The sequence below is a fragment of the Centroberyx gerrardi genome, chromosome 13, assembly GCF_048128805.1.
Source record: "Centroberyx gerrardi isolate f3 chromosome 13, fCenGer3.hap1.cur.20231027, whole genome shotgun sequence".
Classification (NCBI taxonomy): domain Eukaryota; kingdom Metazoa; phylum Chordata; class Actinopteri; order Beryciformes; family Berycidae; genus Centroberyx; species Centroberyx gerrardi.
The window spans coordinates 2,673,780-2,689,406 of NC_136009.1; the positions used below are offsets into that span (position 1 = coordinate 2,673,780).

Below are 15,627 nucleotides of genomic sequence, written 5' to 3' on the forward strand. Positions count from 1 at the left end.
TATTTACAGTATAAAGCAACATCAACTTTCCACCTGTTGAAAATATACATTGGTTATTGAACAATGCACATGAAGATGAACCACAAATACTTGGAATATAAAATCAGTAAAAATGACAAATACATACCTACAAAATAGGACATCATATCCAATCAATGCCTACAGTATAATGAATCCCACTCATTAGGACAGAGAAACATTGTCTTTTTTTCTGGTCTCACAGCTATCAATTCCAGAAAATACATCAGCACCAGAGGACATTCATTCATTGGGATTGATAAAGGGATAACACATATAAATGTTATCAGTATCATGACATTTCATTATTCACCAAAGATTAAATGACCTCAGATATACAATAATATTTAGTTATAAGAATGGTTTTAGGTCAAATTCTTCTTCTTTTTTATCTCCTGTCTGTATACTGCTGTTTGCTGATCCTGCTCTACGATTGCAGGACAACGTTGGTTATGTAATTTAGTACATTGCATGTTGATGATTTTAATAACTGATCCGGATGGCATATGTATTACTTTATTGCTCCAATAAATTACTGTGGGGGCGTATCATTCCCATCAGATTCCAGAATATGTCTACTGTGCAATATATTTGGAATTTATGAATCATATACATCGGTTCGGACAGTACTAGAATTGACAGACATGGGAGTTCACTGAAAAACTGTAGGTTATTTGCTTGGTAACTATTATTCGGCAACAGGATTGAATCACTCCAGTAAGACAGTGTATGACAGTGCATGAGTGGAGTGAGTGAAACTACGTTAATGCCATTCTGCCTGGGGTATGAGCACACACTGCATTTCCCTTATGCAGGTCTCTTGGGACTCATGTGCGGCCTAAAGAGCGTATACCGCAATTCCCCTAAGCACTGCATATTGCAAAAAATGTTACACACGAACCAACGAATGCAGGGCCAGGAGGCGGAACTTATAAATGTGTCATGTATGTGGAGCCTACTGTCACCCAACATAGTGTATGCTAAGGTGTTAGCATGGAGCCTACTGTCACTCAACATAGTGCTAAAGTGTTAGCATGGAGCCTACTGTCACTCAACATAGTGCTAAAGTGTTAGCATGGAGGCTACTATCACTCCGCATAATGTATGCTAAAGTGTTAGCATGGAGCCCACTGTCACTCAACATAGTGTATGCTAAAATGTTAGCATGGAGCACTGGAGCCAACGATCTACTGGGACACATGGATGATTTTGGTGTCTGATCTCTTAACAGCTAAGTTAGCAATCTACCAAAAACCCACTGTATTCCTTTAAGGCCTTGGCATTACTAAAAGCACTTTTTAACTAGAATAGCACTTTGAAATATAGCTTGGCAGTGGAAAACTATAAACGAGTAGGGTAGGAATGAAAATGGAGGGAAGAGAAGTAGTGAAACTGGTTGTGATGAATAAAACAAAGACATTCAAAATCCTAAAAGCTATTCTTCCACTTCATACACACCTCTACAGGAAGGTTTACTTTACTTTGGACAGGACAGATGCACTGCACTGTGACAGAATACACATTGCACAAAACTGAATAGTCATGTGCCATGCGTGTACACACACACACACACACATGCACATAGTGACAGTCTGCTGACTGTCAGTATACCAGTTGAGGTGGAGGCTCCCTGGATTTCTCTCTTCGCTGGTCATCTGTGACAAATAAGGTTATATTATTCATAATGCAAGACCAGCAGAACTCTCTCTCTCTCTCTCTCTGTGTATGTGTGTGTGTGTGTGTGAGCGACATGTTCATGTACCCATGACTAGATATAAAAAATAAGAAAGGCTATACCATTCAGTGTCATCAAGAAACACAGGTGGTATATAAGGTATTCAATGGGTGACATCAAAATTTACCACAATCTTTCAGTTAACACCATACATACCTGTAGTAAATAAACACAAGCAACGAAAATGGCAGACATTATCTCGACCGTAGGTAGATAATCCAACATTTCATACAATAATTACTATAGAAAAATACAATAAAATGGTAAATTGAAGCTTCCTGTTTTTCTGAGTTGTATAATTCTCAATGACTCTGGTGATGCAGATTTCCGTCTCTACCTGTAGTATTCCCAAATTTGAACCTTTGTCTAGCCTAGCTAGCTAGCCTAGGCTAGCTAATGTTAGACCAAGTTGAAAGAGATGAGAGGTCATTACGTCGTCTACACAGATATACAATCTCAAGAAACTCAAAAACAATGACAGAACATAAAAAACATGAAAAAAAAAAAAATCTAATTCAGGATTTTTATCTAATTTTCTTTTAAATAATTTCACATATTGGGGCGTCCTGGTGGTTCAGTTGACTACGGTGATGTCATGTCATCCCCCCCTCTCTCCCCCTGTCTATCTCCACTGTACTGTCTAATAAAGCAGGAATGCCATAAAAGTACTACTAAAAATATTTTTGTTTTACATATTTATTTCAAAATATCAGTGTTTTCTTGCCAACAACAAGGGGTGGAATTGCACGCCAAAATCACCAATGAATACAACCAACTACCAATTATCACAGTAAAGCTACACTAGCTATTTTTTGCATGTTGGCAGCCCTAAATGGCAGCGTAACTGAATTTTGAGGACTTCAATACCCAGAAATCCTGTAAGGTGATGTCAGCAAATTGCCCACAGAACTTTCATGTTTACCCACTCGTGATGCTGTGATGCGTGGTCTGTGATGCTTTATCCCAAAGGATACCAAAGGGCACTTTTGGATTTCACTCTTAAGTTTTGATTCGTCGCTTCCTGTGTTGAGAAGACTTCCCACCAGTGTCCATACCGACACCAGAATTTAACTTGAGCAAATAGTGTGAATATATGGCATCTCAGTTAGCAGGGATGTGACGCTCTTCTCAGTTACAGCGCCACTTTAGGCTTCAGATTTAGGCTGAACAACTGGACTTCTACATATGCATTCAAATTCACCTTGTTACACATCATCCTGTCTGACTCCTTCATGTCACTCTCCACTGGATACTCCATAATAAAAGAAAAATGCCTTATTTTACAGAATTCCTGTTTGTAATTTTCCCAGAATCAAGTCACACAATCCAATTGCAAAAAAAACAAAAACACTTTTTTTCAGGGGTTTCTGAGACCATCATTTATTCCACTCCAACCAGGAAGTGAGTCAGCACATGTGGCCTTTGGTGGGGTGTAGAAGATGAATCACCCCAATCAAACTTTTTGATTTATGTTTGCACTTACACACGTTCTCGCCCTCTCACTTCTTTTAACATTTTTCTACTTTTTTATGCCTCATTTTTGTGCCTACCTTTGATTTTTAATAATGTTTATGTAACAGCTTAAAAATGTAGAAAGCAATAGAAATTCATCTTGAAATCAGGAATGACCCAATAAACCACATATTGGTCCTTGACTGCAGTCAGTGATTAAACCTTTCACAGCAATAAAGTTACTTCGGTCAAGTATCTACATATGCCACATTCTCTCCATAACAGTGCAACCCAAATAATTATAACACAACTTGTATTGCTGCAATCAGCAATGCTGCCTCCAGACCTTGCATGTTTGTTTTACTCCCAGCAGGATATGTGAGCAGCTTGCGTGGCCTTTTGGGGAAGGAAGATATATCACCCCATTGCCCTCATTACATATGTCTGCCTGACCTTTTGAATGGCACGTCCATCTGTCACAGCAAGGCATGACTACTATCCAAAATGGCCACTGCAGAGCATAATGTGCGGACATCAGCATTCATCATAAGTATGCATGACTCCTACTATATGAAAATAAGAGTTCAAAATGCGCAGCATGTGAGTTCGGCATTTAAATACCAACATCTATCATAGGTGTCATGAGAAATAGCCATTCAGAAGCACAATAAGTGTGGTTACCATTTTAAAAATGTCAACATTGGTATTCATCGTACTGCAAGCTGGCCGATATGTTATCCTTCCGCCACTTCATACTCTGGGCACAAATGAATCAAGAAAGCAAGCCTTTGCAGATGGGATGCATCCATCAAATCCAGGCTGGAGAGTTACCTTAATGTATCTCTGATGAATTTACAGGCAAAGGGATGGCATTATTTCAGCCCAATGAAACAATTGGTCTGAATATGAGACTCATTTCCAAAGTCATTACACATACAAGCCTCTCAATCGATGGTGTCAGTTCCCATTATATCTGAGTGGAATGAAAAATAGACATATACAAGAGAGTGATGGATTTGAACATTGAGATAAAATGATGTAAGTTATTGTAAGGATGATGCTACTTGAGACCGGGTGCTTCTAATTAGACGAGCATCAGAGCTGCCGTCTGTAGAGAGGTGAAATTCAATGTTCATTTTATGATTCATAATTGCGGTGATGCATTCCAATCAGACCGGGGTCAAATATTGGAAATAACTTGCTAGTGTTTGTTTAAACTTGTGTTGTTAAAATCAGATGGGTGGGGTGTTCAACTTCAGAACAATTCAGATTGTGCCAGATAAAGTGTTAAACACCGAAAAGTATACTTAATTGACTTTTGTACAATTTCCTGTGATTGTCTAACCTCTCTTGTAGGCGTGGGTCGATATTCGATATTATTGCTATTATTGATTAATGCAATATTTCATGGATATCGCAGTATTTCCCACGATATTCGATAATATCGAGCAGCGGAAAAATGTGTCTTTTTAATTCAAGTGGGTTCCCTTTTCCACAATCAGCCCGTTTTTCTGGAAATAGTGTGCAATAATATTGTATATCGCGATATTTTGGCGGGACAGTATCGTGATACAATTTTGGATATCGCCCATGCCTACTCTCTTGCACTATTGTCATGTGAATGAGACATGAAAAAGATTCAGGAAATAATATTTTACTGTAGTCTGATTCTAGTTTGCCTGATTTCTGAATCCTTATCATTTTGTTTTATTATGGAAAATCTCTTCAAAGAGCTCAGTGGCTGCATTTATTTAGGTGTGTTTCTTCCTTCTTTCCTTCCATCCTTCTTGATTTTCCTCCTTCTTTTCCTCTCTTCCTTCCTTGAACCTGTCTTTAATCCTTTCCCATCTCCCTCTACTTCTTGTTATTTCTCCTTTTCCTCCTCTTCTGGTTTTGCATCATTTCTTCCTTCCTTCTTCTTGACCCAACGTCCTCTCCTAGCTCTTTCCTTCTAGTTTCCTTCTACTTTCCTAGCTGTTTCCCGCCTTCCTTCCTTCCTCGTCTTCCTTCCACCTCACTTCCATCCCAGGCTTCCGTTTCAGTTATTGCTTTTTCTTCTTCCTTTCATCTTCCCTCTTTTCTCCCTTTCTTCCCTGACTCCTTCCCTCCCCTTCCTTGCATCCTTGCTTCACTCCCTCCTTTCTTCAAACCTTCCTTTGGTCCTTTCCTTCCTGTCCTTAAAAGTATTTAAAATTTGTTAAATATAGTTATTAGAGGTGTTATTTTTTTCACCATGCAATTATGACTTATGCTTTACCAAACATAGATGGACTTCATGTCCCTTAACAATTAATATTTAAATTGAATTAAAAAGTCTTAAATTTGGCGTTCTGAAACCTGCAGATATCCTGCTAATTGGAGACAAATTAACAGTCAGGCAGCTAGAACCTTTTTGTACATGACAAACTCAATGTTTTGTCCTCAACCTGTACTGCTACATGTGCCGGGTACAAACTGCTCACGTCATACATACATTCATACATTTCCAAATTAATATTTCATATCAAAGCTATGAGCTAATGTTAGACTGTGTAGCTGTGATATAACACAAGTTGTTCTGTGCATTGACCTTGTAGAGAGAGCAATCTACTGGTTGAGAGGGAACGTGCTCTTGTCGAATGGTTGTTGTGGGTATGTCACATGTGAAATTATAACAAAAGCCATGAATCCCCACACTGGAAGAATGCTAACCAATTGTTTATTATAGGAATTTATTAACTTTCACATCAACGTTTTGACTCCACTGCATCTTTGTCATGTCCTTTTTAACTTTCATGAACATCAATGTTTTGACCCGATTTGGGTCTTTCTCAGGTATTCATTATTTTTCACATCAATGTTTCAACCCCACTGGGTCTTCATGAGGTGCTTGTTAACTTTCACATTCACGTTTCAACCCTACTGGGTCTTTGTCATGTCCATATTAACTTACACATCAAGGTTTCAACCCCATTGGGTCTTCGTCATGTCCATATTAACTTTCACATCAAGGTTTCAACCCCATTGGGTCTTCGTCAGGTCCATATTAACTTTCACATCAACGTTTCAACCCTATTGGGCCTTTGTCAAGTCCTTATTTACTTTCATATCAAGGTTTCAACCCCACTGGGACTTTCTGAGGACCTTACTACCTTTCACATCAACGTTTCAACACCATTGGGTCCTCATCAGGACCCTACTAATTTGTACATCTACGTTTCAACCCCATTGAGTCTTCATTATTAACTTTCAGATCAACGTTTCGACCCCAGTAGGTCTTCGTCAGGACCTGACCTAATGAACCGAACCCCGGATATGTTCTTTTGAACATTTGTGGATGTGCACATACTCCAACACGTTTGTGTTGTATAGTGTAGAGGACAGGGCACGTTTAGTCTAATGGATGGATGCCGTTAGATGAAAACCTTGTATTCCTATAAAGTCAACTTTTCAGTAATTCAGATTAAACAGCCCAAGATTCACTTTGACATCCATTCTGTTTTGAAGTTAAACGTACAGTGGGTTTTGAATGGTTTTCCCAGGCCCAAGGGTCACAATACCTGCTCTACCCATAAAAAAACACTCAAAACAAATACTAAAACCACCAAAATTTGGCCCCAGCAATAGTCATACTTGACTTGGAGACATGCTTGGTCTTTTCATGTCTTCTATTTCACATTTCTTTGGAGAACATTATTGAAAGGATTAATCTTTGGCCAGATTACAAAATCTATCATATTCTCTGTTTAGGTAATGAATCAATTGATTGATAATCTATAACTAAATGATACTCTCTTCTCCAATAGGAAATTGATTGACACATAATGGATAGCAACACAATGCTGTCTTTCTCTAAAACTTTAATAGATCTCTCCTCATTTATCATCTCTCTATATATAACTTACTGCTTTCTCTGTGGCAGCCTACAGACATCGAATGCAAAACTTGGTTTGGCACATACTGTAGATGTGTGAATTAGGCTAATTATCAGCCCATGCCACACTTTAAGTAGCTGCATTAGACACCAAGCAACTCCTGCTGAAATCATCACATTGATAATTAATTTACACCATATATAAAATTAGCAGACACTACTTAAATTAATCAGTCTTTATTGCTCACTTTAAATCATTATTCAAGTCATTAACTCATTATTTCTACCCACCTGCTGTATGGAGAGAGATGGGTACGTTTTTTAGTTTGTTGTTTTTTCTGCATACATTAATTTGTCATCTCTATATCTAACATGCCTAAATCTATACAAATATTTCCAAATACGCCTATTGCCACCTGATACATTTTTGTCATTTTGTAAAAGATTTTCAACATTTTTCAAGTGATTATAGTTCTTGCTACAGGACACTTGTTCTGCTTTATCCATTTATTAACAGATAATTACTAATGATACTGACCTCAGCAACAAATTTTTTTGAACTGACTGACGCTGCAGTTCAGGCCATATGAGTACATAGACACATGCAGTAGAATACATCAATAAATCAGTATGGCATAATATTTTCATTTCTGCTTCTCAGTACTTATTTTCTCTCTACAGCTCCATACAGACATGGACCAGGGGGACAGTGAGGTGAAGTACACTCTGTCAGGAGAAGGAGCTGGTTCCATCTTCACCATTGATCAGATTACAGGGGATATACATGCATTGGTGGGGCTCGACAGGTGAGTACTCCTAAATGCTAACTTTACCTGAAGTGCATTGTGAAGCTTCAGTAGAGGAATTATTAGCATCTGCATAACATACAGTATATACTATAATTACATTAAAATCTCAGCAAAAAGTATGTGCATCACTGAGCATTAAAGAAACAATCAGTAATATGGACTCAGCCAAAGCCCCCAGCTCCACCCAACCTCTCTCACTCCTCCTGTCCCCGTGAACTACGGTTGCGTGAAATTGACAGAAAGTATGAACTGGTGATTTCACAACAGACACCACCTAGCCAAGTAGCGTTACAGTTTAGAAATGTCAAGTAAAGAGGTAACGTATCCCATTACAAACTGTAAAAAATGTTTAGAAAATACCACAGAATTACAGAAATATTATACAGCAAGTCAAGTAAAAGATGGAATCAATAGCTAGCGATGCTATGCTATCAGCTAACCCAGAGGTCTAGCAGCTCAAGATGTAGCTAATGCTAAGCAACCCAAAACCATTTAGCTGCTTCTAGCAACAGGTTGTGTGAACATATTGCTTAACAGCTATTTATGTATACAACAAACGTTAGCTAGCTAGCTAGTGTGGCTACTCATAGGCTGCTTACCTGTCTAACAAATGTAAGACCAACTCCACATCAGTCTTGAAGTTTTTCAGAGTCCTAAGCTACATCCACCTTGAACTACAGCCCTTGAACCAAAGTTCAAGGGCTGTAGTTCAGAGGGCAGAGCTTGGGCCTATATTGAAATGCCTGGGGGTGTGGATCATTTCCACCAAAACAGAGAGAAAGGACCTGACTGCTTGTTTAGAAAGCCTGAAATCTCAGCAGCCATTGAGGTAACAGTGGAGTGACTGGCATTGATCAACAATTTGCAAACCCCTGCTGATGTATTATGGTCATTTTGTGCAAAGAGCCAGTAAAATGTTACTTATTGTTCCTTTAAGGCATACCTAATATTATATTAGGAATCTAGTTGACTGTTTTATAAGATAATACAAGCTTGCCCCAGAAAATATTCAAGTAACTTGGCTAATGCCAATATATCATATGGCCATATTTTGCTATAGGCTATATAAAGCATGCAGGCAGGCATCGAGGGACTCACTTCCGGAGGGCATTTTTTCCCAGTTGATCTGATTTGTGGGGGCAGTTTTGTCTGTTTTGGGTGCAGTTTTATTGATTTTAAGTAGGCATATGTATCAACACATGGAACAGGAAAAGTGTCATATGTGCTCACTGGTGCAGAGAATGTACTACATAAGTATGGTTAAACACAGCATAAAGGTATCAGTGTGTGGTATGAATGATGGTAACTGTAATGAAATGGGTTGCTTTTCCTGGCATGGTTTTGGCCTATGCATCTCCTATATGCCAAAGACAATCCTAATCATTGCTAACATAACGACTTTGATGGTAAATTCATCTCAAATAGCATTTCTGGATCTCTCATAGATGCTCAAAAGGGACTGTATGTTATTGAGAAGATCTTGGTATATTGCTGACATTATCATCATGCTCTTCAACCCACTCTTGCATTGCTGATAAGAATTGTCATCCAAGAATGCACTGCTGTCATCAAGAACACAACAAGATGAAGTTGATTACGCATTTGTTGCATTAGTAGTGATTAGAATTTGAATGGCCCTCGTAGGGATGACTGGATTGATTCCAAGCCAGGAAATGATCTGAGATTATCTACCTTGCACCCATACAGATCTACCAGAACCTTACTGATGTGCCTTTTATTTTCATATTTTCTTTTATTCCATTTATTAGAAAATGTATGTATTATTTATAAATGTAGCCACTGAGCAAACTACAGGGGACAATAGGGCTGGGTTCAAATTAATTCAAGTCAGGGAGTGGATGTTCTTCAAAATTAGAATATTGAAAAAGTTTTGGCAAAGGAAGCTTGACATATCCAAAAAACAAAAGACATCACTACAAACACTGTCTGTGCTGACGTCAACTTTTTTCATGCTCCAACGACACGACGAAGCATCAACCAATCACAATAGTGAGACATTTATTTTATTATTTTCATCCCTCTTTCCCTGAAGGTTCTGCCAACACTGTTCCAGTGAGTAGCTAGTTATCCACAATTTTTGCCATCCAAATGCAAACAAAAAAAATGAACTTGGCAGCAGTTTTCTGCCTTTGTTGGAGCTCCAAGTATGTAAACCTGTCATTATTATTTCACATACAATACAAAATAACATTCAAATATATTATGGTGTTTATTTTATAGTACACATGCTCGTGACAACACTGACGATGTCCATGGGCACTCGATAGCCACTTGTAGATTCGGTAACATTGTAGCTGGTTACATTGATGAGGTGAATCCAATTAAAATGATCCCATAGTGACGTTCCTTATTAAATCTAGGCTATACCAATCACATAGGAAGAGATGTAGATAAAGAGAAGCAGACAAGTTACAGAATGAATTTTAGGCTTTGAGACAAGTGAGATATGGATTGTGCAAAGGGGCTGCAACTCAATATCAGGAAGATGTCCCTAATGTTTTATACTTTCAGTAAATAGTGCCTCTGACAAATATAGGGGATATGAGTTGATGGGGTAGGGTGAGACACGGGAGGCAGCATTGGGTGGAAGGCAGGGAAACAGCTCTGGACAGGTTGGTAGTCCATTACAGAGGCACAGACAGACAGACAAATATATTCACTCTCACATTCACACCTAGGGCAATCTACAGTCTTTGGACTGTGGGAGGAAACCCGGGAGAACAATACCTTTGGAGAATTTTCTGGCCGGTTCACCTCATGGTCTTTCAGGGATGGGAGAGCTTCATGCCAATTCACTTACTCCACTTTGATTTTCACACTGTGTCTTTGGATTCAAACTGGCATTCTTCTACCCAAAACGTCACTTCTCTAAGCATTGCACTATGAACGATATGAGAGAGAGATGGTACACTATTGCTACTAGTGCTTTTCTCTTGTTTTTGTTTTTAGGAGAAGGAAAGAATGTGTAACTTTTCATTAATGTCCATGTCCACAATAGCAGTGATGTACTGCGTTTGTGTACCTTGGTTGACATCTTTAAAATTGCACAGGGCAACTTGCACTTTGCCGGCCCCAAGTGGCAGCAAGAGATAAGTGGTGCATAAGGGTGCATTTCCATGGCTTGAACCAAAGACGTTATTTATACGCTCGTCTCGTCGCTAATTGCGATCAGTGCTAATTTTGTCAGCATGTCTGTGTGATTACTTGATTTGAGCAGTGTCGCAGTAATTTGGACATTAAGGCAGCGTAGATTGCGCTCACATTGAATAACACACATTTTTATAAAAATCTTGCCTGCAACTTTAAATGTGTTATATGGAAAACCCCATGATATTATGGCCCATAGCTAATGCTCTTGATTGCAGCCATTACCATAGGCGTCATATGAAGTAACAAGCGACAAAATCATGTTGCAAATTCTACAATGTGCTGGAAAAATTGTGATTCTGAAATTCATCGGGGTGACAAAGTGCTAGTGGTGGAGGTCTAAAATAATGGACTAACACCCACAACCCCTCCCCCCAAACACCAGTGTCCTACTTATTTAACCTTGAGCAAAGTAATAAACCTTGACACCTTAACCCTGATCCACCAAAGACCCAGTCATGTACTCAACTTAAGCGTATGTGTCTGTTTGTGCTTATGTATGTAGGTGTGTATTACTTGTTAAACCCCACATGTGTGTTAAATTGTGATCACTTGACTGGCATTTTTTAAACTATGCCCATTGAATGGGGGTGTAAAGGAAATGGTATAGGGATAGCAGCGAAATACCCCTGTTAGTACTGCAAACGGTTCCCTTGTGATAATGAATATTACTTTTCATATACTGTACATACACTTGTTAATGATCTCTTTGGCGATAGGGGAAATCTAACTATGCAGTCAGCATAATAGTTTCTGCTGCCAAGACATATTTACACTAACAAAATATAAGAATAAACACTATATTGAATAATGTTTTGTGCATTTTCGGGATGTTTTGCAGAGAGGAAAAGTCGTATTACACGCTGAGGGCCCAGGCTGTTGACATCAACACAGGCCGTCCTCTGGAGCCAGAGTCTCAGTTCATCATCAAGGTTCAGGACATCAACGACAATGAGCCACGATTCCCAGATGGACCCTATACTGCCAGTGTCCCGGAGATGTCTCCAACAGGTCAGACAAATAGAGGTTGAGATGATGGTACATCAGAGCTATTACCAATACATCCTTTCTCAATGTGTGTTCTTGTCCATCTCTGTCATAATATTTAACAGCCAAAGTACGATTCCAAAACAAAAGAACGCCAAGCACAGAGGACAGATAAAGATTACTTGCCAAAAATAAAATATAAAGAATGGTAACCTGGCCAATGAGAACGGATAAGAAGCCCCAAGATTCATTGCGAGAGCTTCTTTTGTTTTGGAACTGTGGCCATTAGATATTAACATCAAACGCATCGTGAGAGACACATGAATGGATAAGAAGTCAGATTGAAAAAGACCACATGTGATGCAGTTCAAGCGCATGCACCGTCCCAAGTAACTGGTCAATCAGGTCAACAATAGAATAAGCTTCAGTTCCTAGATCACCAACATTACAAGCAACCAATAAGGAGGTCAGGTTAGCAGGTTAGCTGTGCAGCATAGGTTACCATGGTGATCTACCCCGGTTAAAAGTGAACCACCTTCCTGAGACTGAAAATCCAGGGTTAAGCCCAAAGTTAGTTTGCTAACCCACTAAGCTTTCTTCGTGAGACAGGCCCCAGGACAGGCTTTTGGCTTGTCGTCAGTTGGTGGCTTGTTGGACTTCTCTTAAACCCCCAAAAATCTATTGGTCTTTTTAGTGTTAAACAAGGGCGCCCTGCCCTTAACTGAATTTTAATGTAGGATATTATTTACTAACCTTTTTAGCTCAGATTGGTTCTATTCAGTTTGGCTTTGCAGTGTACCTATATGAAAACATTCATTCCTACTTGCACACACACACGCACACACTGACACACACGCACAGGGAGTGCACTAAGCCAGACCTAGTGGCCCATCTGTCTGCTAAATACCATTACTGAGAGGTAATTTAACAGTCGAGGTCTTAAGACCTTAAGCTGTTAATGCCTCAGCTGAGGCCCAAAGTGCTCTGACAGGACACAAGTTCGACCCCAGTATGTTTCTGTTGCAGCAAAATACAACAATAAACAGTATGGCGGATTAACCATGATACTAAGCTGCACAAGTATCTGTAACATAAAAAAAATCCTATCTATGAGAAGACAACAACTGCCAAGATGACAAACATTATTTTCTTATTTGAAGTGGTTGCGCAGCTTGCGCTCTATTCTGTGGAGTTGCTGACTTCTCATAGAGAGAGTTTTTAATATGCACCTCTGTCCCATTCAAGTTGTTTGTTTGTATCATGGTCTGCTTCTCCTTCAGATCCAAAAATTAACCATTTGAATTTTGGATTTACAGTTCTGTGCCGTTTCTCAACAAGGATGGATGGCTCAGGATAGATCATTTTGCAGGTCCCTAATGGGGAAATCTACTCTTGAACATTATTTATGTTATTTTGATGATGTTTGACAGGTCACCCATTATCTGTGGACATTGTAAACCTCCTCTAAAGCTAGAAACTATAGAGTAAGGACTAACCAGTGATTTCATCAACACAGAAACACTTTCTGGAGCTGCTCCCTTGACAATTGTGGACTCAGTATGTTATTTTTTTGTATCATTGTTAGCTTTTAAGCCTTTGCACCCAAATTAAATGTTCATTTCATAGTAGTGCTGTCAGTTCTGCCTGCTCAGAAAACATGCCCAGAAAATCATTGTGGGTATCCCAAAGATTCTTCTTCCCATTGATTTCCAATGGTGCATTACCAGAAAGTGTTTCTTCATAATGTTTCATAATGTTTGTTTGTTTCGACAGTTGTTAATGAAATGAAGAACTTGCACGCTCAACTTGAAAACGTCTAGCCCAAAAAACAGGGTGCAGACTCTTGGGCATATAGCGTTGGAGAAGAACGTCTGCATTCTAAATAAGATTAGATGCACAGCAGCAGTCAAAGAAACAAACGGGTTTTAGCACATCGCCTCTGTTAGCGTCCACAAACATTTCTTTGACCGCTGCTGTGCATTAAAAGCTATTTAATCATATTATGTGAGTACGGACATTCTTCCCCAACACGAACAATTTTAAGGCTTAACTTAAACATTAGTTTCTCTACTCATATAGGATGAGAGCTTGAAAAAAAAACCCAGTAGAAACCTAAACTCTCCACAGCCGAAAACACTAGATATGTTGAGAAGCATACTTGTGAAAGCATACTTGTAGTGCATGTAATTGACTCTAATACAGTCTACAAACAATACCGTCTTAACAAGAGCACTGAACATGGGGTATTTTTCATTTTAAACAATTAGTCCGGTTAAAACTTAATGAAAATACTCAAAATCAGATATATTAAAAATATATAAAATTCAACTTGAAAGCAAGCGAGACTCCCCAGGAACATACAGCATATACCAATGGTTCTTAAACCACCTAAACCAGCCTCTTTCATCCATACTGGGTTCCTATATATAGTTTAAACAAGTGAAAACTAGCTTAGTGCTAGTTGCATACATGCCAGCTATGAGCATCTTGACAAATAATGTAATAAAATCATATCACCAATAATAGCTCACTATAGTGCAACTTCACTCTTAATACACTTAGCAAGGCCTACAGCAATGTTACTTACATCCTCAACAAAGGATTAAACCCACTAACAATGAAGTCCAACAAACAATATGCAAAACCTGAATCAGTCAATCTAATGTTGTAAAATGACATGACTTACCTCATCAGGAAACAAATCATCAGAAATAAATATTCTACTAGCAACTAGCTAGCTAGCTTCCACAAGCAATTTCAATTGTAGAGAAATGTGAAATGGAAAAATCAATTGTCCAATGCAACTGCAGTGAAAACTAGCATCAACAGGAGCAGTAACTTTAGACACAGCAGAACATGGAGATGCTGAACCTTCTGGCTAGCAGAAAAAGCGCTATACAATAACATAATATGCGTGTGTGTGTGTGTGCGTCCCTTGACAGGCACGTATGTGACACAGGTGACTGCCACGGATGCAGACGACCCTACATATGGCAACAGCGCTCGTATCGTCTACAGCATTCTTCACGGCCAGCCCTACTTCTCGGTTGACTCCAAGACAGGTGAGACGGTGACGACGTCTTCATCATTACACTTGTCATTCATGCTAGCGCTTGGCCTTCACTTGACGCAACTCCCATTTTGTTGTATGGCAATTTTCTAAGCATTGGGTTTGGTTCAGTTGGGTGTGAAGATGATGACTTCTAGGTCAGTTACCAGTGCTGTAGTAAAGGCTATCTGTGGCTTTCACTTGAACCTCGCATTTACAGCCATTTGTACAGTTAAACAAGTGATTCATGCTAGCAAGGACTACAGCTTCCTCTTCAGTCCTGTACCTGGATGCTAAAACAGGCATCCAATGGCACTTCAAAGATTTTCAGTTAACATTAGGCCTAGCCCAAGTGTTATTCACATTCATCAAAGACATTACTGTATTTCAAAGCTATTGAATTGGCATACGTGAATACAAAAGGGTGAAAGACCTAATACCTCCATTCTTCAATTTGAAATTGATCTTTGCTGTTGTAGTCTTGTAGTCAAGCAGAGGGTAGTATAGCCAAAATTTAGGGAAGGAGGCACAAATTCACACAGATTTGTCCACAAGA

General features: G+C 39.0%; 1 protein-coding gene across 1 annotated transcript in view; it reads left to right on the top strand.

The window, feature by feature from the left end:
- The window catches only part of LOC139922515 (cadherin-12-like), a 74,819-nt gene that overhangs the window by 9,159 nt on the left and 50,033 nt on the right, over positions 1–15,627 (top strand). The window contains exons 2-4 of the mRNA XM_071913046.2: positions 7,740–7,864; positions 11,877–12,046; positions 14,965–15,084. Of these exons, the coding sequence (XP_071769147.1) occupies positions 7,740–7,864; positions 11,877–12,046; positions 14,965–15,084 (415 nt within the window). The remainder of the gene's footprint in view (positions 1–7,739; positions 7,865–11,876; positions 12,047–14,964; positions 15,085–15,627) is intronic.